Raw genomic sequence first — 25,399 nt, forward strand, 5'->3', positions numbered from 1 at the left:
AAAAAAATACGTGTCCACCCTACACTCTTTCGGTAAGCCTCGCCAGCTTCGTACGGCAAAGTTCTTTACCGGACATGGCTCAAATGAAAGGTAATGAATCAGAGCAAAACCCACTGAAATGATTTTTTGGGGGTTAGGACCTTCTGGGAATTGAAGGGGTTCAAAGTTGGTATTTTTTTTTTTACGTTTCCACCGTACATTCTTTCGGCAAGTCTCGCCAGCTCCGTACGGCAAAGTTCGACACCGGACATAGCTCAAATGAAAGGTAATGAATCAGAGCAGGACCCACTGAAATGGTTTTTTGGGGGTTAGGACCTTCTGGGAATTGAAGGGGTTCAAAGTTGGTATTATTTTTTTTTTTACGTTTCCACCGTACATTCTTTCGGCAAGTCTCGCCAGCTCCGTACGGCAAAGTTCGTCACCGGACATAGCTCAAATGAAAGGTAATGAATCAGAGCAGGACCCACTGAAATGATTTTTTGGGGGTTAGGACCTTCTGGGAATTGAAGGGGTTCAAAGTTGGTATTATTTTTTTTTTTACGTTTCCACCGTACATTCTTCCGGCAAGTCTCGCCAGCTCCGTACGGCAAAGTTCGACACCGGACATAGCTCAAATGAAAGGTAATGAATCAGAGCAGGACCCACTGAAATGATTTTTTAGGGGTTAGGACCTTCTGGGAATTGAAGGGGTTCAAAGTTGGTATTATTTTTTTTTTACGTTTCCACCGTATATTCTTCCGGCAAGTCTCGCCAGCTCCGTACGGCAAAGTTCGACACCGGACATAGCTCAAATGAAAGGTAATGAATCAGAGCAGGACCCACTGAAATGATTTTTTGGGGGTTAGGACCTTCTGGAAATTGAAGGGGTTCAAAGTTGGTATTATTTTTTTTTTTACGTTTCCACCGTACATTCTTTCTGCAAGTCTCGCCAGCTCAGTACGGCAAAGTTCGACGTCGGACATAGCTCAAATGAAAGGTAATGAATCAGAGCAGGACCCACTGAAATGATTTTTTGGGGGTTAGGACCTTCTGGGAATTGAAGGGGTTCAAAGTTGGTATTTTTTTTTTTTTACGTTTCCACCGTACATTCTTTCGGCAAGTCTCGCCAGCTCCGTACGGCAAAGTTCGACACCGGACATAGCTCAAATGAAAGGTAATGAATCAGAGCAGGACCCACTGAAATGGTTTTTTGGGGGTTAGCACCTTCTGGGAATTGAAGGGGTTCAAAGTTGGTATTATTTTTTTTTACGTTTCCACCGTACATTCTTTCGGCAAGTCTCGCCAGCTCCGTACGGCAAAGTTCGTCACCGGACATAGCTCAAATGAAAGGTAATGAATCAGAGCAGGACCGACTGAAATGATTTTTTGGGGGTTAGGACCTTCTGGGAATTGAAGGGGTTCAAAGTTGGTATTATTTTTTTTTTTACGTTTCCACCGTACATTCTTCCGGCAAGTCTCGCCAGCTCCGTACGGCAAAGTTCGACACCGGACATAGCTCAAATAAAAGGTAATGAATCAGAGCAGGACCCACTGAAATGGTTTTTTGGGGGTTAGGACCTTCTGGAAATTGAAGGGGTTCAAAGTTGGTATTATTTTTTTTTTTACGTTTCCACCGTACATTCTTTCTGCAAGTCTCGCCAGCTCAGTACGGCAAAATTCGACGTCGGACATAGCTCAAATGAAAGGTAATGAATCAGAGCAGGACCCACTGAAATGATTTTTTGGGGGTTAGGACCTTCTGGGAATTGAAGGGGTTCAAAGTTGGTATTATTTTTTTTTTTACGTTTCCACCGTACATTCTTCCGGCAAGTCTCGCCAGCTCCGTACGGCAAAGTTCGACACCGGACATAGCTCAAATGAAAGGTAATGAATTAGAGCAGGACCCACTGAAATGATTTTTTGGGGGTTAGGACCTTCTGGAAATTGAAGGGGTTCAAAGTTGGTATTATTTTTTTTTTTACGTTTCCACCGTACATTCTTTCTGCAAGTCTCGCCAGCTCAGTACGGCAAAATTCGACGTCGGATATAGCTCAAATGAAAGGTAATGAATCAGAGCAGGACCCACTGAAATGATTTTTTGGGGGTTAGGACCTTCTGGGAATTGAAGGGGTTCAAAGTTGGTATTATTTTTTTTTTTACGTTTCCACCGTACATTCTTCCGGCAAGTCTCGCCAGCTCCGTACGGCAAAGTTCGACACCGGACATAGCTCAAATGAAAGGTAATGAATCAGAGCAGGACCCACTGAAATGATTTTTTGGGGGTTAGGACCTTCTGGAAATTGAAGGGGTTCAAAGTTGGTATTATTTTTTTTTTTACGTTTCCACCGTACATTCTTTCTGCAAGTCTCGCCAGCTCAGTACGGCAAACTTCGACGTCGGACATAGCTCAAAAGAAAGGTAATGAATCAAAGCAGGACCCACTGAAATGATTTTTTGGGGGTTAGGACCTTCTGGGAATTGAAGGGGTTCAAAGTTGGTATTTTTTTTTTTTACGTTTCCACCGTACATTCTTTCGGCAAGTCTCGCCAGCTCCGTACGGCAAAGTTCGACACCGGACATAGCTCAAATGAAAGGTAATGAATCAGAGCAGGACCCACTGAAATGGTTTTTTTGGGGGTTAGGACCTTCTGGGAATTGAAGGGGTTCAAAGTTGGTATTATTTTTTTTTTACGTTTCCACCGTACATTCTTTCGGCAAGTCTCGCCAGCTCCGTACGGCAAAGTTCGTCACCGGACATAGCTCAAATGAAAGGTAATGAATCAGAGCAGGACCCACTGAAATGATTTTTTGGGGGTTAGGACCTTCTGGGAATTGAAGGGGTTCAAAGTTGGTATTATTTTTTTTTTTACGTTTCCACCGTACATTCTTCCGGCAAGTCTCGCCAGCTCCGTACGGCAAAGTTCGACACCGGACATAGCTCAAATGAAAGGTAATGAATCAGAGCAGGACCCACTGAAATGATTTTTTGGGGGTTAGGACCTTCTGGAAATTGAAGGGGTTCAAAGTTGGTATTATTTTTTTTTTTACGTTTCCACCGTACATTCTTTCTGCAAGTCTCGCCAGCTCAGTACGGCAAAGTTCGACGTCGGACATAGCTCAAATGAAAGGTAATGAATCAGAGCAGGACCCACTGAAATGATTTTTTGGGGGTTAGGACCTTCTGGGAATTGAAGGGGTTCAAAGTTGGTATTATTTTTTTTTTACGTTTCCACCGTACATTCTTTCGGCAAGTCTCGCCAGCTCCGTACGGCAAAGTTCGTCACTGGACATAGCTCAAATGAAAGGTAATGAATCAGAGCAGGACCCACTGAAATGATTTTTTGGGGGTTAGGACCTTCTGGGAATTGAAGGGGTTCAAAGTTGGTATTATTTTTTTTTTTACGTTTCCACCGTACATTCTTCCGGCAAGTCTCGCCAGCTCCGTACGGCAAAGTTCGACACCGGACATAGCTCAAATGAAAGGTAATGAATCAGAGCAGGACCCACTGAAATGATTTTTTGGGGGTTAGGACCTTCTGGAAATTGAAGGGGTTCAAAGTTGGTATTATTTTTTTTTTTACGTTTCCACCGTACATTCTTTCTGCAAGTCTCGCCAGCTCAGTACGGCAAAGTTCGACGTCGGACATAGCTCAAATGAAAGGTAATGAATCAGAGCAGGACCCACTGAAATGATTTTTTGGGGGTTAGGACCTTCTGGGAATTGAAGGGGTTCAAAGTTGGTATTTTTTTTTTTTTACGTTTCCACCGTACATTCTTTCGGCAAGTCTCGCCAGCTCCGTACGGCAAAGTTCGACACCGGACATAGCTCAAATGAAAGGTAATGAATCAGAGCAGGACCCACTGAAATGGTTTTTTGGGGGTTAGCACCTTCTGGGAATTGAAGGGGTTCAAAGTTGGTATTATTTTTTTTTACGTTTCCACCGTACATTCTTTCGGCAAGTCTCGCCAGCTCCGTACGGCAAAGTTCGTCACCGGACATAGCTCAAATGAAAGGTAATGAATCAGAGCAGGACCGACTGAAATGATTTGTTGGGGGTTAGGACCTTCTGGGAATTGAAGGGGTTCAAAGTTGGTATTATTTTTTTTTTTACGTTTCCACCGTACATTCTTCCGGCAAGTCTCGCCAGCTCCGTACGGCAAAGTTCGACACCGGACATAGCTCAAATAAAAGGTAATGAATCAGAGCAGGACCCACTGAAATGGTTTTTTGGGGGTTAGGACCTTCTGGAAATTGAAGGGGTTCAAAGTTGGTATTATTTTTTTTTTTACGTTTCCACCGTACATTCTTTCTGCAAGTCTCGCCAGCTCAGTACGGCAAAATTCGACGTCGGACATAGCTCAAATGAAAGGTAATGAATCAGAGCAGGACCCACTGAAATGATTTTTTGGGGGTTAGGACCTTCTGGGAATTGAAGGGGTTCAAAGTTGGTATTATTTTTTTTTTTACGTTTCCACCGTACATTCTTCCGGCAAGTCTCGCCAGCTCCGTACGGCAAAGTTCGACACCGGACATAGCTCAAATGAAAGGTAATGAATTAGAGCAGGACCCACTGAAATGATTTTTTGGGGGTTAGGACCTTCTGGAAATTGAAGGGGTTCAAAGTTGGTATTATTTTTTTTTTTACGTTTCCACCGTACATTCTTTCTGCAAGTCTCGCCAGCTCAGTACGGCAAAATTCGACGTCGGGCATAGCTCAAATGAAAGGTAATGAATCAGAGCAGGACCCACTGAAATGATTTTTTGGGGGTTAGGACCTTCTGGGAATTGAAGGGGTTCAAAGTTGGTATTATTTTTTTTTTTACGTTTCCACCGTACATTCTTCCGGCAAGTCTCGCCAGCTCCGTACGGCAAAGTTCGACACCGGACATAGCTCAAATGAAAGGTAATGAATCAGAGCAGGACCCACTGAAATGATTTTTTGGGGGTTAGGACCTTCTGGAAATTGAAGGGGTTCAAAGTTGGTATTATTTTTTTTTTTACGTTTCCACCGTACATTCTTTCTGCAAGTCTCGCCAGCTCAGTACGGCAAAGTTCGACGTCGGACATAGCTCAAAAGAAAGGTAATGAATCAAAGCAGGACCCACTGAAATGATTTTTTGGGGGTTAGGACCTTCTGGGAATTGAAGGGGTTCAAAGTTGGTATTTTTTTTTTTTACGTTTCCACCGTACATTCTTTCGGCAAGTCTCGCCAGCTCCGTACGGCAAAGTTCGACACCGGACATAGCTCAAATGAAAGGTAATGAATCAGAGCAGGACCCACTGAAATGGTTTTTTTTGGGGGTTAGGACCTTCTGGGAATTGAAGGGGTTCAAAGTTGGTATTATTTTTTTTTTACGTTTCCACCGTACATTCTTTCGGCAAGTCTCGCCAGCTCCGTACGGCAAAGTTCGTCACCGGACATAGCTCAAATGAAAGGTAATGAATCAGAGCAGGACCCACTGAAATGATTTTTTGGGGGTTAGGACCTTCTGGGAATTGAAGGGGTTCAAAGTTGGTATTATTTTTTTTTTTACGTTTCCACCGTACATTCTTCCGGCAAGTCTCGCCAGCTCCGTACGGCAAAGTTCGACACCGGACATAGCTCAAATGAAAGGTAATGAATCAGAGCAGGACCCACTGAAATGATTTTTTGGGGGTTAGGACCTTCTGGAAATTGAAGGGGTTCAAAGTTGGTATTATTTTTTTTTTTACGTTTCCACCGTACATTCTTTCTGCAAGTCTCGCCAGCTCAGTACGGCAAAGTTCGACGTCGGACATAGCTCAAATGAAAGGTAATGAATCAGAGCAGGACCCACTGAAATGATTTTTTGGGGGTTAGGACCTTCTGGGAATTGAAGGGGTTCAAAGTTGACATTCAAAGTGTACGGATTTTTTTTTTAAACAAAAAAATCTTTACATTTCTTTTAAGTAAGGATGCATGCCGTACAAAATAGTGCACGTATACTTTCAATTCAAAATATTGTTTGTGGGCATAATGTACTCTTACAGTTTGTTATTTTGTATGTTTTCATTTTCAGTATAGGGAATAGACATTAAAAGTTCCTTTTCTAGAAAATAAAGGATATTTGAGGATGCCGAGTGTATGGAAAGCCAGTATATAGTTATTCTTTCGCACATAATATTTTTCTTATTTCGTTTATTTGAAAGCTGATACATTGTACAAAGGAACAAGTTTAAGTGAACTCACATTAGATAGTTATTCTATGCTCCGCCTACGACAGTAAAGCCCATAATATTATCTGGTTTTTGTGTTCGTTCGTTAATTCATTCGTCCGTTTGTCCGTCCATTCATACTGCATTAGAATGACGTTAGTGTTGAATCTAGTCTAAGATGACGTTGTAGTCAGATCAACTTGAAACTAGGTACACATATTCATTAAAATATGTACTTTTTAAATTATTTACGGTTCACTGAATATTGAAAACGATTGTGCGAGCAAATCATCATAAACAAACACTCTTGTTTTTTTTTTTATTATTCAAATTCTAAAAACTCTTTGGCTTTTTATTCTGATTTCTAAACCGCAAAGTACTATTGTATAGCCATTATGTGCTTGAGGGATATACGCTCCGTTTTTAATATTTTGTTTACAATAATTGATTTATCTTTGCGATCTCGGTTTAGAGTTTGGAAAACAGAGAAAACGTAAAGAAGACGTCAAAATATGGATTACTTTATTTCCTAACTAGTCCCTTTCCCGATAGAATAAACTCCGGAGAGGGGCGCACCTTTATTTATATAAATACATATATGATAACATATAGTATGTGTTCGAATGTAGGGGAATAAAAATAGTTCGTTAACAAAGAATGTTCCTTAGCTTTTTGTGTGTTTTTCGCTGTGCATTTACTGATTTTATGTCATGGAGGGATACCCCATATCCTTTGTTTTTCTATTGTATTAAATTGTTTTGACTTTTACGATTTTCTGGCACGTTATATTTTACTCATTGATATTGATGCAGACATTTAGCAACCAAACTAGTTAGTGCATTCAGCTACAGACGTCATTCGTATTGTAGTGTCCCTTCTCCCTTAATTTGATGGACATTTCTGGTCATTTAAACGTTAAAAACAATATGTATACCGTACTGGTAGATAGATTTTCTTTTTAACAGAACGTTGTTTCATAATGTGGTTTTGTGGTTTTCTCATATACCACATAATGATTCTTAGACAAGTTGATTCTCATTGTGTTCTTTATTGGTCGCTAGAATTGGTCGCTAGCTTGATTGGTCGCTAGAATTGGTCGCTAGCTTGAGTCTGGTGTTTTTTCAATTTAGTTTGGAGTTTATTGAATTTCCCTTTATAAATAACTTGCAACAACGTGTCAACAACGTGTCAACAACGTGTCAACAACGTGTCAACAGGGCTTTATTTGTATGGTTGACTTGCTACATGTACAAAAGGGCTTAGTTTACCTTTAAAATCAGAATTAAAAAAATCAAGTCCGATTTTTATGTAGACATATTTTTGAATCCCTAGTCAAATTCTTAGTTGGGTTGTCAATCGTTTCCTTTTCAATTCATAAGAGAACAAACGACCAAATATTAATAGTTTGGATATATCTTCATTAGGTACCATATCATTTTATGTTAATGTTTAGGTAGCTGGTAGCGGATGTTCTTAGCTGTAACGAAAAAATAAAGGTAGTATGTTTACACGGTATATAATACATAAAAAAAATATTCAACATACCACGAAATATAAAGACCACAAATACCAATACCCGAATCTTTCGAAAAAAGTAGATGTATAATCATAAATAAGTCCAAACCCCGAAAAAGAACAAAACAACCCAACCCAACACACAACATAACCAGACAGCCTGACTTGGTACGAACACAGAATGTGGTAGGGTCAAACCAGCTACGTGCGTAATTTTTAGACATACATAGAATCAAAGTAACTATTGTAAGCATATTACTGTGTCGCAACATTTTCATTCCCGTTTTTTTTTTTAACAAGCAATGTAGGTACACAGATACAAAGTTGTACAGTTTTTATTTTATGCCGCAATATATTTTTTCTATAGGATATGAAATGGTGCACCCGCTTTTCAATTTTTAATCTGGCTGATTTTTTAGTGCGGCTTCCTGTACCAAAATATATGCGACTTCGCCTTTTCTACTTATATGATTTGGTGGCGTTAGGCATCAAATGTCATCCATGGAAAATCGCATATTTTCTATTTGGGACTTTAACTGTGACTTCCTGGTCTATAACAACTTTAAAGATTAGTCATTTTACATTCATCATGTCCAATCATTTAACTCTTAAGACGTTCATCATTTACAATATAAAACTTGTGTCAGGGAAAACAACATTAGTTGGTTAACAAATACACAGAAGGAAGCTTAAACTTGAAGAACCCAGATTAATCACAACTTTACGCAATCTGATGAGTATAAAATCATAATTTTATTGTCTTTATCCTTTTTTTTACATTTTAGAATTCAAAAAGAAACTATGTGCTATTCGTATTTGGTTAGAGGTGAGCTCTTTATAATTTATGAAAATTCACGTATAATGGAACCCTAAAAATACAGACATAAAAATCCATTGCTTAACGAACACATGTAATAAGTCGGATTCCGCAAGACCAAACACATTTCTAAACCATGCATATTCTTTCATTTTGAGTAATTAAAAAACAAATTTAAATTAGAAAAATAAAACTAACGAGATTCATTTTCATAGTAAATTCGAAAACACAGAACAATAATCAAAGTACTGAAGTACTGAACATCGGATGACCACAAGTTCTTGAGGATGGTCAAAAGCACTTGTCTCAGAAAAAAACAACATATCTCTTTACCTGAAACTGAGGTTAATGTACAGAGATATATTTTTTTCTGAGACAAGTTCGTGCGTGGATGATGAATAAATGACAGGAAATTCAACTTCACCGTAATAACTATTATATTGTAGTGATACAAAGCAGTATACACTGATTTGTTGTTATATATTATATGAAAATAACAGTTACATATATATGTGATTTGCATCCATTTGTATATCATTCTATTCTACTATTCTAATAATAGTGCAATGCAAGTGCATGGTGGACACTTTTCTGTAAAAATTCGATTTTTTAAAGATTGGTTACGAGTAGGCATTCATATTTTCCCGCAAAAACAATTACAGAGTTACCGGTCCTTGCCGGTGTTGTCGCAAAACGTTCTTTGAGATATTCTTCCGCATGCTTTAACACAATTTTTCGGTACGTGTGCATTGATATTATCAATGATTTTTTACTTATATATATATATCTAACTACAAGACATTTTCATATTATAAATTTATGTTGTAAACAAAAATATTTTTATCAGTATTCATTGAAGAGATGTATTTATATCAAACGATAAGGAATGTTATTTTGCACTCGTTTATGTGCGCATATTTATCATGTTTATAGATCGGTTACAAACCCAAAACTAATTTACATAATGGAAATCTAGGCGATAGCAATACATCGGAATGACCTCAAGGTCATCGCGATTTAAAAATGTAATATTTCTTTGATTTTTATTTAGGTCTTGCATTGGTAGCAATATTAATAGTGATACCAAGAACATCTGGTAGGTAAATGTTGGAACGTGAGTTTTTCATATGTTGCTGTAAGCTGAACACACGGACGTGAGTGTTTAGGACTGATTTACTACACATTTAGAACTAAGTAGTATACTAGAATACATGACAATGTTTCTAAAACATGTTACTTGGATTATCGTTTTGTTCGATGAACCAATAAATTATAAGGAAATACATTTTGAGATGATAACACATAATAAAAAAAAAATGAGGTACTTAATAAAATTGAGAATGGAAACGGGGAATGCGTCAAAGAGACAACAACCCGACCAAAGAGCAGAAAAACAGCCCAAGGCCACCAATGGGTCTTCAACACAGCGAGAACATCCCACACCTGGAGGTGGGCTTCAGCTGGCCCCTAAATAATAATATATACTAGTTCAGCGAAAATGGACGCCACACTAAACTCCAAAACAAACAAGACTAACAAAGGCCAGAGGTTCCTGATTTGGCACAGGCGCAAAAATGTGGCGGGTTTAAACATGTTTTGTGAGATCTCAACTACAGTACTACCTGTGACATTATCTTATTAATGGTGACCATAAAAAATATGGTCACCATGATGGCCCTAAACGTCCATCATTATACCTCCTGTTGCTTAATTAATACACAAGGTATTAATCAAAAACTAGTCAAGGATAAAGGGAAATCATGACTTCATTGAAGTGTTAAAATTATAAAACTTGCAGGTAAAGTGTCTCAGGTAAAATATATGTGTTTGTCAAATTTAATAACTGTGATTATGACAAGAAAATTCTAAAATAAAATGAAATAATAAAACTAGTTGAACATATCGCTTCCTAACTTTTTTTTCTATAAATTTTCTCATGACTGTTTGTTTTGATGTTATATACCTTTTAAATAATTCTATCAATTTAAGTTATTTTTTACATGTATTTTTTGGCAAGTGAATAATAAATGAATATCATCTTCTAATATAATGCAAACTTTCACAACGACTGCCTTTTTCCATTGAAAAGGTTTTTCTCAAATTAATTTTCTAAAATCAAAATTGTTTATACTTACTGCATTTAACATTGTTTATACTTACTGCATTTAACATTGTTTAACAAATGTTTAAGATTATCTTTAGGACTTATTCTAAATAAAATTTAGGCAATTCATTATTTCTCTATTGAATAAATACATGTATACTCAAAATATTCATTACAGAAAAATTTGATAATATTTTTCTTGTCATATAAACACATTACAATTTCATCAAGTTACTGACAAAAAAACAACAAAAACAAACATTATAATGCAAAGAAATAACAATTCTAAAAGAAATCAAAACACATGGAAAAAAATTATTAGGTTTCTGCCCTCAGTTCTAATGACTTTTTTTTTTTATAAAGGAGCCAATATTTTAAACATGTTCCATGTTATAGAGGTTTAGCATTTCTTTTACTTTTTTTTCCTGGTTAAGATTTTATTTATAAGATACAAGATTTTATTCATAAACTGGTCAGAGACATTATTATGAGAAGGTAAACAATTTTCAAATAGATTATCTCTAAGTTGTTATGTTAATTTTACAAACAATTCTATCCTTTATAGGAATTTTTATCCACCATTTTTTTTTCAAAATTATGACCACTAATTCTTTACTTAGTGAAGTATTTGAGTTTACTGTTTTCATCATAAGTTTTTATTTTATTTTCAAAATATTCTTTTTTTTTTCCTTAAAATTCATTTTTAATCAAGGGCTTTAAACATTGTTAAAGAATCTAATTCATTCAAGTCCCTGCAATTATTAACTTTATCTAAAAGGCCTGAGTTAACGTTGAGTGAAATATTCTTTGCAAATGTATACTCAAGAATATGTATCATGGAATGCCAGTCCTGCAGTTTCGACAATATAATACATAGAACAAAAAGTGATTTAATTAATAGACCATAAAAATGTCACAATCTATATAGAAGTATACTTTATTTTTTTCTGGAGACAAATTTTGCTGTTAACTGACAAAATTAGTCAAACTGAAGATAACATATTTGATAAGTTTACAATTGTTTCAAAAAGCAAAACAATTTTTTCTTTAAATAATTTCTTTTCATAAGATTTTCTTTATTCAGAGATAAGAACATTTTTTTATTTTGATTAGCATTATGTTTAGCATTTATCAAAATTTGATGATAACTAGGTAGCAATTTGAAAAATTTAAGTCTCTTTAGCGATTCTTCATGCACAACTCCAGTTTTGAGATTTGAAAAATATAAAAGATAAACAAAAGAGTTTATTCCTATACCATATTATGATATTTGTAGCTTTCCTGAATAATAATCATGATAATAGATTGAACAACTTTGTTAACAAAATTTATTGTAAAAGGATAGATATTCATGACATTGATAATTCTAATTTGTTAAGAAACAGGCTTGTTAAATTACTTGCTTCATGCATATGGTTCCTTTAAACATATCATTTGCATGATTATAAGTTATAATTAATGAAAAATTCATTTAGTAATGCAAACGAACAATTGAATACCATGTACATCATGTGCAATAACTTTTTTTTTACTGAAAAAATAATTATTTAAAGGATTCTGTTTTGTTTTCAAATGCTAGTCAATAAATTATCTTTGAATTTTTGTCATTTCCACTCAATATTCTTTCAAAGAAGAAATCAAAAAAATAAGAAGCAAAAAAACAAATAAAAAATAACATAAAAAAATTAAAACATTAGGAAAAAGGGAAAATAGACAGAAAAATCAACAAATGATATGAATTAACAAAGATTAAAACAACATTCTATTCTACATTTTCAAGAAAAGGTGAAATGTCAAATTGAGAAGAAACCTGAGTTACCTGTACAGGTAAATTTTAATGAAACATACAAGCTGAAAACTTCAACCCTGATTGATTTCAACAGGTAACATAATTAGATAAAACATCAACCTATGTTTTATGACCCCAATAAATGGCCAACATCTCAAGATTGAATACCCCAATAAATGGCCACCATTCGATGGTGACCATACAAGAGGGTGGACATAACTAAGAGGAAGTCACAGGTTGTACTGTATGTACAAATTATGTTGAACTTTTATGGTTCTACACTGAAACATTGTTTGCTAAGTTGCTATATTAGATTCAACAACTTGAAACTGATAAAATCATGTTTTTCAATAGGACTAAGATGCCTTTCATGTCAGTTTGCCAGAAACGTAACTGACTGTTTCCGTACAGAGGCACAGTGCGAAGACGGAGAGGAGGTACTGAAATAAATTAACTTATTAATAACTAATTTAGATAAAACTAAGTTGATTGCGAAAGAGGGGTTGATGTTCAGCGTCAAAGATGTTAATAAAAAATAGACCCAGTAACAATTTACAAGATAAATGTTTCATTTTCAAATGTTTAAAACTTTTAACCTTTAAAAGAACAAGGGAAACATCAAAAACAAAAATTTCTATTTCCAAATTGTGAAACTTTCTATTTCTATGCAGCAATATTCTAGCAGCGCCTGTCGCGTAGCTACGTTTACGTCAAAACGCCCGGGCGTGCACATGAATTTTGGAGTGAAAAATATTTTGATCCAAATAAATTAAAGGACACGAGCAATTGTAATGCTTTCTTCGATGACTTGTAATTGAAGATCAAAGTGACGAAATTTACTTTTTAATCAAATGGTATCATATTATATATTTGTTCATTTTCTGTCAACTTTGAATCTACTGTGAATATTCCATAGCTACTCAGATTACTATTGTTTAAAGCAATTTAGTATCTGCTGGGATACAATATGTGTGTCTTGCAATTTTATGTTACACCTGACCATCTATGAAAATTAATTATTTCATGCGTCCATTAACGAAATTTTCCCGTAAAAAGGTGTGAAAATTATATGAAGTTAAAATAATTAATAGAACTTGCTGTTTTTTCTATTTTTATAAAGTTTTGATTGTTTTGTCGATTGATTGGTTTACCCAACACAATGAAATCAACATGAAAAAAAACCCAAATCAAACTTTAAAAGAGAAGCGAAAGATACCAAAGGGATATTCAATCTCAGTTGAAAACAAACTGACAATATCATTTCAAAAGACGAAAAACGACGAAAAGACAGACAACAGTACATAAAAGAAAACATAGAAAACTAAAGACTAGGCAATACGAACCCCACTCAAAACAGGGACTGATCTCAGGTGCTCCAAAAGGGTAAGCATATCCTGTTCCACATGTGGCACCTGTCGTGTGATAAGTCTAATTCGGTAGGTCAATTTCGAGGAAAAGAGGACGGAATTGTGGTTACAACAATGGAACATGTCCGTCGTCATCTGTGAAACAGTCAACCAACTCGTGATAGCGATCTTAAAATTTTCGAAGGGATGCTTTCAACTTCACCTATTGGAACTCTTGGTTAATTATATAGCTTCCTTGTAAGTAGCAACCTCATTCAAGGAAATCATGATGGGAAATGCAAGTTCTGAAATATCGTTTTGTTCTCAACCGACCAAGTATGTTGCTATTAGTGAATTTTGAAGGACAGAAATGGTATCTTTTTTCACGATTACGCGTGAGCTTCCGGGGGTTTTCGCCCCCTATCCGGAGGTCCTCTGCCCTGGGGCTGTTGGGGGCGGTCTTCAGACCACTTGCCGAGGTTCGTGCGTACACTTTAAAATGGCCTTGCTACGCCAATGGTTACGATAGAGCTTACGTTTCCTATCATGATTCCCTTGATAGAGGGTTGCTGCTTTTGAACCAAAGGTTCATAGTGGTGAAATTGATGTCATTTATCGGAAATATTACGGGCGCCATCATGAGTTGGTTGAACGTTATCGAATATCGGTGTCCCAGATGATCAAGAATATACATGAGTTTTTATTCCAATCGTCGGAACCACAATCCTATTATCTTATTTCTTGTGACATCACTGAATGAGACCTATCAACGGATATGTACTTGCATAATAAACACATGTGGAGCAGGAACTTCCGGAACATATTTATCTAGTTCATCACCGGTGTATGGTGGGGTTCTTGTTGTCTTTAGTTTTTTGTGCATTGTTTTGTGGATATGTTCGTATATTTTTCGTTTTTCATTTTTTGCCACAGCGTTTGTCCGTTTTACTTAGACATGAGTTTTGAATATCCCTTTGGTATCTTCCGCTTCTCTTTATTGTTCTGGACTTGTGCATTTGTACAATACACAAATACTGTTGCATGAAATGCACTGCAATCACTCTTATACACAATATTTAAGTCTACATAAAATATTCTGAAACCAACACAATATAACAGTTAACATACATGTGTGTTATTTAATATGAAAAAATACATAAGAGTAAAACTCTACAGAGTACAGTCTAAACCAACTATGTTTATATATAGTTACTTAGATTTAACATATTTTAATACATCTGTCTATACATCTGTGACACATCAGGATAGTTGTCGCACGAACAAAAACAACAAAACTTGGCTATGACTTTTCAATTAAACGAATTGTGTTTCTGTCAAATCTATTTAAACTTGCTGTATTTGAGAAATTTGTACAAATTGAATAAAGTTTAATGTAACTGTAAAAATAAACATGACCTGTTTATGTATAAAAACTAACCTTAACTCTCTAAAATGTTTTTTAGATCAAAATTAATTATATTACTAAATTTAAATATCAATGACACTAAGTCTTGTAAATCGGAATAGTATTAATATTTTTCTTAAATTGTATACGTCGAACTTGCGAAAAAAACACACTATCATTACATTATCACGTGTCCTAAACTGTATATTTCTTTGTATTTAGCAATGTTATTTACGGAAAGTGATGCTTCCAAATATGCAAATTGCATTTATAGCCGGTTGCAAGTCTGATAAGGTAAGTAACTGTCATTTATAATCGTTTACATGCATGACTCTGAACAACACTGTACCATTTCTAAACGTGAAACAAAAACTGCAAAAACTTTCACATTTTTATAACAGATGCTCATTTTATTTGTATTTAACATAAAAATCTTACTTCACCAGGAGTTCGGATGATCTGAATTACGGATTAAAGTGTGATCTTTCGGGATTGGCATATGTCGGTGAAACAAAATGCAGGTTAAAAACAACTGTGCAGTCAAGATCAAACATTATATAACACCATTGCATATGACATTGTCGATCAACATATCTATCTGTATGATCTTTTCTGTCTATGCGAGCTCGCGTCACAGAAAACTTATACTAGAGGTCTAACAATCCTCCACTTGCAACACCCCCTATTAGACAATAGGAAAACCACTGGATACGAGAACTGGGACCTGCAACACACTATAGTTGCAATGACAACATTGATGCCTTAAGTGTTCTATATTGGGATTTTATATCAAGCCAGATTTTTTTTACCATGCAAACCAAGCAAGAATATTTTTTTCAGTCAATCCACCCCCCCCCCCCCAAAAAAAAAGGTCAATGGTCCGTGCCTAAGCATCTGGCCTACCTTCATGGCAAATATGATGCAACGTAAACCACCTAGTGAATGTTGCATATTGTTAAAGGCTGTAATGACCTAGAGTTGCTTTCATCCAAGTCTCTTGCATTTTTTGAAGAATACCTGTGAGGTACTATGTTCTGCATTGATTTTAGATTTTAAAACAACATAACATAGTTTTTTTAACAGAGAAATACATTTGGTAAGATTAATCCCGTATTAATATTGTTACATACATTCAATATTTACTTATTTGTTTTCGCACATTATTAATTTAGGTATGCACTTTTGATGAACACCAAATTGGAGATGGCAAGCGACAAATAGAATTTTCTCATGGTCATATGACAGATTTAGTTATGTGTTCCGAATGCTGCACTGAAGGACCAAATAAAGATGGCGTACCGTGCAATGGTTACCTATGTGGACAACGTTAGTTTTGTTAACATTTTATATAACCAGTATTTCACTTTAATCAAATAATTAAATATAATAAAAGACACAGATCGTAGGGTCCTCAGTAAGTAATAGTTATCCCATGAGGATGCGGTGTGTCAGTGTAAGATCACTCCGACGGCCGGAGCCTGGAGGGTGATTTTACACTGATACACCGAAGTCCGAATGGTATAACTATTTTACATCCCAGCTGTTGTTGATTATATAAAAAAACATTTACGCTTCATAACATTTAGTTTTAGAATGCCACACAATCATTATATATAATATACTTTATATATTACTAATATAGTATATACCCTTTATGAGCCCCGGACACAATGTTTAAATATGCTAAATTAAGTGAGAGTTTACATCCAGTCGTCCTGGTGTAGGGGTATGAATAGTGGGTCTAAAAAAAGTCTTGAGTTCGATTCCCAGCATAGACTGGATTTTTTATACATAAATTTTGATAGTTAGTCTTTTCCGTATAAATATTTCTAAGTTTTATTATTTTCTTATTCGTGGCCTCAAAGGCAAATAAAGTATTAATGAACAAAAACTCAAACACATATCTATGGGAAACAACTCGCCTAGACGAGTGCAGCAAAGTTTTATTTTCTAATAATACAATGTCCTCAATCACTATGCCAGCACACTAAGACCGCTGCAGCATAAATTGTACATGTCTTACAAACATATCTACAATGAAAAGTAATGAAATATAATCTTTCGTAACACAAAACAATATTTACATAATGTTCATTTAAGATCTGTAGACAAAAACGTAATGCGTTTACAATAATTATAAATTAATACAAAACATGTTCACAAGGGAGGGAGGAGGGAGGGGAAAACTTTACTGCACTAAGACTGAGCTTCGAATGGTCAAACTATGAAAAGGTATTTTCAATGTAAACGTTTACCGCGAATGACCAGTCCGTGCTATCATACAAAGAAACTTTAAACTCCTAACTTTGTTAAGGTGACTTATTATTATGCTAAAATACTTTAAATATTATTGTAAACATGAACACATGTTCCCAATATAACAACAAACCCATGTCCTATCGATTTTTAATAAATACGTTTATTTTCTTATTCGTGGCCTCAAACGCAAATAAAGTATTTATGAACAAAAACTCAAACACATATCTATGGGAAACAGCTTGCCTAGACGAGTGCAGCAAAGTTTCGAACAAAACAAAGGATGGGCCAAAAATGGACACATTGATTTATATTAAACACCAAGATTTTTTGTAACTGACAACCTTTCTTCTAAATTTTCTTTAACATAGCCATCTTTTGCACGATCACTTTTCCATCTTCCGTGTTTTTTGAAAATTCTATCTTCAAATTTTGATGCAGCAGCTGCCGTAGCTCCACCAGATCTCAAACTATGAAGACCAAATTTAGTCTTGTCTAAACCTAACTTATGAAGAGCGGACAATAAAATGTCTCTGGCGGAAGAATACGATATTTTTCTTGATTTACGAAGTACATAACTGTTGTTACTTTTACAATAGCTTAAACCTCGGAATATATATTCCGTACTACTGGAAGAAATATTTGCCAAGCTTAAATACCTGTGTAACATATTGACTGGACAAGTGATGTTATTAGTCTTAGAAATGAGAACATCGTTACCCTCTCTGTAATCATCTGTTTTACTCTTTTCGAGAAAAAGTTTCACATATGAGTCATAAAAAGTTATTTTTTCCCTTTTGCCGGTGAGCCCAACTAATAGCGTAAAACGTTTCATTAATCTTGCTATGTGATTTAGCAAATTCAGTTAATTCTAATGAATTCAATGAAACACGAGTGTCATGAACCCGGTAAATAGGAAATTCCATTAAATACACACCATTTAGTCCAAGCTTCAAAAGCATATTTGTAGTTTTTTGTTGTATTCTCTGATCTAGACGAAAGGCAAAACTGTGGCAACTTAGTTGACAACTATGAAATGTGACTGTTGAAAGAATTCTTTTGTAATGCTTCCCATCTACCAGTATGAAAAATAGCGGTTTAAGATCGTTGGGTGCTTTGTCCTTGAGCGTTGTGCTGAAATGTCTGGACCCTGTTAAGTGGGCAGTTCTTGCGCCAATATCCAAACTGTTTACACTGGTGACACATGTCATACTGAGTCGGCTCACGCCGACCGTAGCCTGCACGAAAGGGCTGTGGAGGTTGAGAATAACGACTGTAAGGCTGAGAATAAGCAGGATTCGGCACAGTTTCAGATGGTCTAGCAATTTGGGTAGCTCTGTTGCTAATGTTGTACGGAGAAGGGCGAGGTTTGGTTCTCTCTTTAATTGACTTAACTGCACGACTTTCGGCTTGTCCAATCTTCTTTTCATCGTCAGAGTTATCAGCGATGGTATTTGACTCATATTCGCGCACTGTAGTCCAGCACCCTGTAGAGCTGTCGGCGATCCTTATCGATTTATTCCTAGCTTTTACTTTAGTTATAAGCTCAGACACAATACTGTTAGTGGGAGAATCTAAAGAGGGCCCTTCTTTTGAATTTTATGGAGCCCGGTCAGAATTTCATCGTTGAAATGATATTGAATACTGTTCCTTTCTATCTTGAATTTGATACCGACTTCTTCTTTAAATTTACGTGATAAATTGTCTTGCTCGGAAGCCAAATCAGCTTTTAAATCTACAAGTTTGTAATTTAAATAATCATGGAACAAATGAAAAACATCTTCGATATCCATCTACCAGTATGAAAAATAGCGGTTTAAGATCGTTGGGTGCTTTGTCCTTGAGCGTTGTGCTGAAATGTCTGGACCCTGTTAAGTGGGCAGTTCTTGCGCCAATATCCAAACTGTTTACACTGGTGACACATGTCATACTGAGTCGGCTCACGCCGACCGTAGCCTGCACGAAAGGGCTGTGGAGGTTGAGAATAACGACTGTAAGGCTGAGAATAAGCAGGATTCGGCACAGTTTCAGATGGTCTAGCAATTTGGGTAGCTCTGTTGCTAATGTTGTACGGAGAAGGGCGAGGTTTGGTTCTCTCTTTAATTGACTTAACTGCACGACTTTCGGCTTGTCCAATCTTCTTTTCATCGTCAGAGTTATCAGCGATGGTATTTGACTCATATTCGCGCACTGTAGTCCAGCACCCTGTAGAGCTGTCGGCGATCCTTATCGATTTATTCCTAGCTTTTACTTTAGTTATAAGCTCAGACACAATACTGTTAGTGGGAGAATCTAAAGAGGGCCCTTCTTTTGAATTTTATGGAGCCCGGTCAGAATTTCATCGTTGAAATGATATTGAATACTGTTCCTTTCTATCTTGAATTTGATACCGACTTCTTCTTTAAATTTACGTGATAAATTGTCTTGCTCGGAAGCCAAATCAGCTTTTAAATCTACAAGTTTGTAATTTAAATAATCATGGAACAAATGAAAAACATCTTCGATATCAGAACTGGGAGCAGGGGGCTGTGACTCACCTCTATCATGTGCATTTGTTGCGGTGTGGTCCGTATCACCAATATCCGACATAGCTTAAAATTAAGCCAACTTTACTGCAATAAGACTGAGCTTCGAATGGTCAAACTATGAAAATGTATTTTCAATGTAAACTTTTACCGCGAATGACCAGTCCTTGCTATCATACAAAGAAACTTTAAACTCTTAACTTTGTTAAGGTGACTTTTTGATATGCTAAAATACTTTAAATATTATTGTAAACATGAACACATGTTCCCAATATAACAACAAACCCATGTGCTATCGATAGTGAATAAATACATTTGTGGACTTGACATTCCCGCAAAAATGTTACAGAACAAAGGAAAGCATGCAGAACAAAGAAACGCAAGCTAGGGTGATCTGGTAGGGGTGATCTGAGAGAACTAAGGAGCTAGGATGTAAATGCTCTTCAACTTTGTTCTTGATTTGGCCTATAAACTTTTTTAATTCTTTGATTCGATGGTCACTGATGAGTCTTATGTAGACAAAACGCGTGTCTGGCGTACAAAATTATACATATAAGCATGGCATGCTGATTTTTTTTTACCTTGAGAATAGTTAACTAAGAGTTCTTTATCAAAACATTCAATAAGATGATGTCTGTACGTAGATTTAAGCGATCTAGATCTGAATTTGCTAACACAAAATAGAATTAGAGTTAGTAAAACGTTTACGGAAATCTATGATTGTGCTTATAAATGTCACATTATAATATTAGCTGTTTACAGGTACTTAGAATTAGTGGAAAAATAATTATGAATACACTGAATGATCAATAATCGAATATATCTGTTGCACTCAGTCTGGTACATTTGTACAAGTAACCATAACCGATTATAAATATCAGAAATAAAATCTTAAACATGTAATATTGAGAATTTATAAGGCAGCTAGAAACGAAGGATATGTATAATTACACTTGAGTGTCCATAAATTCGTAGTTTTTATGTAACTTCGTTGTTGTACATGTATTAGAACAAATTAAGTATGTTTTTCAGGTCCAACTTTGAACCCCGATTATGTATGGTGTGCTGAATGTGACAGAATAGATGATCCTACGAAGTGCTCACGATTTGTTCAGTGTCCATCTAATGAGGTAATATTTTGAACGTTTCTTATGGTATGCTTTGTCGGTGTTAAGAAGGCAATTTTTGTAAGAGGAAATGAATTTCGATTTTCAATTTGTATCAAGTTAATAATACTTTCAATTAAACGCAATTTAATGAATATATTTTTTTTCACGTTAGCAGTAACCTATTTTTAGGAATAAATTGTAACATTTCTGTCTCAAAAATATGTTCACATTAGTGCAATGATCCGGCGCTTGTACTTAATCGTATGATTGATACATGCAACTAATTCATTCTTGCTACATGTATCTGTTGTAGAGTCGTCACTGGTTTAGACGTACTTACAATATAATCATTTCTGTGACTGCATCTTACATTAATTTGAAGGATCCTTTACAATAGATAATTCAGCTGATCTGTAAATTTTCCATCTTCATGCCTTATATACCATGTATTGTGTTACGACGCTAGATTAAAACTGACAAGGAAAGGTAACACCCGGCAACCGAAAGAGCCTAGGTGGTCGCGTGGTCTAGCGGGCACAGTGCAAGGCGATTTAGTGCCACGATATCTCAGTAGCATGAGTTCGAATCCCGGCCAGGGAAGAACAAAAAATTTTGCTAACGCAAATTTACAGATCTAACATTGTTGGGCTGTTATTTAGACGAACAATATATATATATATATAATTAATCTAAATATCAGCACAACAATGTTAAATCTGCAAATTTTGTTCTTCTCTCGCCAGGATTCGAACTCAAGCAATTAGGATATCGAGACAACACCGCCTGCACTTTGTCCAGCGTTCTAGATCACTCGGCCACCTAGACTGAACTAAAAAATTCGGCTTTCGGTTGCCTAGTGTTACCTTTCCTCGTCAGTAGAATCTAGAGTTGTAACACAGTACATGATATATTGGGCATGCAGATGGAATTGATTGCAGATTAGCTAAGTCAGTACTATATTATATAACAGTATTTGAAATAATGTACGTAAAACTTCATATATAGAATATGTACATGTATATCAAATAAGATAATTTTCGAAGATTTAGATCGGAAACCAACGATTAACAGATATGGATCAGAATGGGATCATCAATGAAATTATATATATTACAAGTATCTATTAAAGGAAAAAGTAAACAGCATCACTAAAACTAGATGATCACAGCATGGCATAACAAAGTAATAAAATCGGGACAAGTTACTAAGGGAGCAATACAAAATTATAATAAAATAAATTACTGTATTGTAAAAACAAAATAAATAAACAAAATTAATCTTTCCTTTTCATTACATTAAACAGGTCTGTTCACAGGATATAATGGTAGCTAATCAGCAACTAAAGTATAGTCTGGGCTGTGAAAGAAAACAGGTAATGCATCATATATCAACATTTTATTGGGTTTTGTCACGACTTTGTACAATTTTGATTTTGAGAGAAATGTAGGAAATCATTTCAACCTTACGTGTAAGCTGAGTATAGATAAGAGGAGATGAATACCACTAAGAATAACTATGATCAAGTAGAAACTGCAATAGCTGCATAGCGCCTCATTAGCGTATACGTCTTGTGTATTCCATTTGCCGTATGAATACCGTACATTGTATGATGCAACTTCTCATTTAATTAATTCTCGTGCTCAGCTTTACAACATGTAGCTATGAAATGGAAAATTATATACTTATCGGATGCAGCGTTATAAGAAAACCTCATTTATAAATCCATATTTAAAGACCTAATGGTTAATTTATCTTCAGAAGAAACGTTTTTTAAATTGAGAATATGCATTTTGGACATTAGCAATAATGGAAGATTAAAGCCTAAAATATAATTGCTAGGTGATGTCATTTTTTTCTATGACTATTAGAGTTACGGTTCTTACACCACTGCTGTTATCAATGATTTTCAAAGAATAACAACAATTTCGGCCTATCAACGTTTTTCTATTACATTAAAAATTTGAAGAAAAAAAACATCATTTCAGTAAAAATATACACAATGAATGTACAAGTAATGAGATATCCCAGTTTTAGAACTTACAAAATGTAATTCTGACTTTTATGAAAATATGGAAACCAAATTGTAGATTTTTTGTAGATATGTGACAAGACTCTGGAGTCATATAAAGATACCCATGGCAGGAAACGTGACCATGGATACATAAATATCTGCTCATCATGTTGCAGCACGAGAGAATGTAACCAAGGAGCCTGCAACCTAATCAGACAAAGTAAATATTCCATTTATTCTAAATTAAAATATTGCTATTGTTTATAAAGTATTTGAATTTTTGTTAACTTTTTGTATCATAATATTCAAAATTGGCTTAGAAATCTACATTGTGTATACATGTACTACAAGTAACTGTATGTTTCGATTCATTTACCATAAATTATCTACAATATTAAATATTATATGCAATACTATTTTATATCTATTAACATTTTATATTTACTTTTCAGAACAGACGTACTATACAACGAATACAGGTTAAGAAAATCGTTGTCTTTTATGTGTTTATTATTATGGAAGTTTACATTAAATTTGGATACCTCGTCATTATTATGGAAACCAGGACGATCTTGAAAATAATTCATGAATAATTATTGAATATTAGTTATTAAATATAACTCATATTGATCTTTTATACGTGTAGTATATTACGTCTAAACTTCGGTACGTGCACACATAAAAATATTAAGATGTGGTATGATTACAATGTACCAAAGAGACAAATGTCGTAATCCGTAAGAACCAATTTGAAAGGATAAAAATGTGTATATTCACGGGTCACCACACGGCCTTAAACAACGAGTAAATCCCATAGCATATAAGTAAGCACCGGTATGACAAAATGTGAAACATTTTACAGAGAAAAGCCACGGGCTTGACAAATACAACAATGAACGAAAACAAACATGACAAACAACGACCAACGACAAACACTAGACTACAGGTTCCTTGCTTTGGTACAGGTACAAGAATGTGGTTGTATTTTCAAACAATTACGTTATATCTATACATATGTATACCACTAGCCAAACACGTTTAAGGATGTACTTAGGTCAGGTTTAGGAATTTTTGTCAGATGTTCGGATTCCTTGGTTTTTTTCCTACGATACAGGGTAAAATATTTTGCCCCATAACACCCATTTATTTTTCATATAAGACTTCAATAGCTCATAAAAGGTTATGTACCAAAATTAAAGCAGATTATAGATTTCTTTCGATTTGAGACCCAAATAATACCAATGCAAATATAAGGTAAAAGTCCGAGTCAGCATTTTCCCCCATTTTTTAAAAATTAAATATCTCGAAAAGGTACTCCATAACCTATCAATATTTTTAGCTTATTTTGTTCCTTAACTAATGCTCTTCTGACTTAAAGTACCAATTTTAAATTCTAGATTTTTTTAATTTCACCTAAGTACATCCTTAAAGTAATATGTTTCAACTGTACTTTTCGAAAGAAAGATGTGACGCGTAATAAAACAGCAACATGACGGGTACCACTAGTGCAACAGGGTCCTGCTTACCCTTCCGAAGCACCTTAGACCACCACCGGTTTTTGATTAGTTTCGTGTTGCTCAGTCTCTAGTTTTCTATGTTGTGTTTTGTTTACTGTTGTTTGTCTTTTGTTCGTATATCGTTTTTTTTTTTTTGCCATGACGTTGTCAGTTTATTTTTGATTTATGAGTGAATATCCCATTGGTATCGTTCGCCTCTGCTTAAATAACATGTTAAAATGGCTTCTCGTTTGTGAACGATAAACAGCAAATCATTTTATAGAGATTTATGCCTGATTCTGAGATTGTCCTTTTTACAAATGTATAATGTAGCTGTATTTTCATCTTGTCGAACTTTTTTTACTGTACCAACAAACAAGGGAACTTAGGATGAACACTTGATGAATTTCAATTAAACTACACCCTTGTAAATAATATTAGCCAAAATAATTATACAATCCAAAAGAACATAAAACTCTTCTCAATCAAACACAAACCGTGAAAACGGTCCGAGTTCAGACTAGGTTAGAAAATTGCGTGAAATAGTACTCACACAATTTTCTAACCTAGTCTGAGAGCTCGGACAACAGCACTTAACTCTCAATTTTCAAAAATAGGAAAAGACATCAAAACACAAGTGACAAGATTTCTGGCAATGATTGGACACATTTATAAACATATGACAGTTAAAACTAATTAGTGAAGCACTATCATCCCCTTTTTATCTCGATCTGTAAAATAAATTAATGGTACCAATTTTACGAAAAGATTGTATTAACAGGAATTAAAAAAACAGTTAAGAAAAACAGTATCTATGTTCATTGATATTTGTTTTTTAAGCATATGAAAACAGGAAGATATGATAATAAAAG

At 35.2% G+C, this 25,399-nt stretch overlaps 1 protein-coding gene and 2 long non-coding RNA genes across 4 annotated transcripts; 2 read left to right on the forward strand and 1 right to left on the reverse strand.

Moving 5' to 3' along the window:
* Positions 1-347: 347 nt before the first annotated feature.
* On the reverse strand, positions 348-5,211 carry LOC127708244 (uncharacterized). The gene is made up of 9 exons (XR_007985212.1): positions 5,112-5,211; positions 4,756-4,933; positions 4,400-4,577; positions 4,044-4,221; positions 2,448-2,979; positions 2,092-2,269; positions 1,736-1,913; positions 1,380-1,557; positions 348-848 (listed from the first exon to the last, which is right to left on the reverse strand). It is a non-coding gene; the product is annotated as an uncharacterized LOC127708244 (long non-coding RNA).
* On the forward strand, positions 1,020-3,624 carry LOC127708243 (uncharacterized). The gene is made up of 3 exons (XR_007985211.1): positions 1,020-1,329; positions 1,508-1,863; positions 3,108-3,624. It is a non-coding gene; the product is annotated as an uncharacterized LOC127708243 (long non-coding RNA).
* A 2,360-nt stretch (positions 5,212-7,571) lies between the features above and the next one.
* Positions 7,572-23,593, forward strand: LOC127708915 (uncharacterized). 2 transcript variants are annotated; one of them, XM_052214080.1, is made up of 10 exons: positions 7,572-7,650; positions 8,455-8,495; positions 9,538-9,582; positions 12,734-12,816; positions 15,353-15,424; positions 16,303-16,456; positions 20,944-21,041; positions 22,324-22,392; positions 23,119-23,251; positions 23,484-23,593. In XM_052214080.1, exons 2-10 carry the CDS (start codon positions 8,471-8,473, stop codon positions 23,513-23,515), a joined length of 711 nt encoding a protein of 236 aa, XP_052070040.1. In that variant the 5' UTR covers positions 7,572-7,650; positions 8,455-8,470; the 3' UTR covers positions 23,516-23,593. The 2 variants fall into 2 exon arrangements, with proteins under 2 accessions (XP_052070040.1, XP_052070039.1); XM_052214079.1 differs by lacking the exons at positions 7,572-7,650; positions 8,455-8,495; positions 9,538-9,582 and having other exon boundaries at positions 12,631-12,816.
* The last annotated feature ends 1,806 nt before the right edge of the window (positions 23,594-25,399 follow it).

This window comes from Mytilus californianus, unplaced genomic scaffold, assembly GCF_021869535.1.
Source record: "Mytilus californianus isolate M0D057914Y unplaced genomic scaffold, xbMytCali1.0.p SCAF_7, whole genome shotgun sequence".
NCBI classification, from domain to species: domain Eukaryota; kingdom Metazoa; phylum Mollusca; class Bivalvia; order Mytilida; family Mytilidae; genus Mytilus; species Mytilus californianus.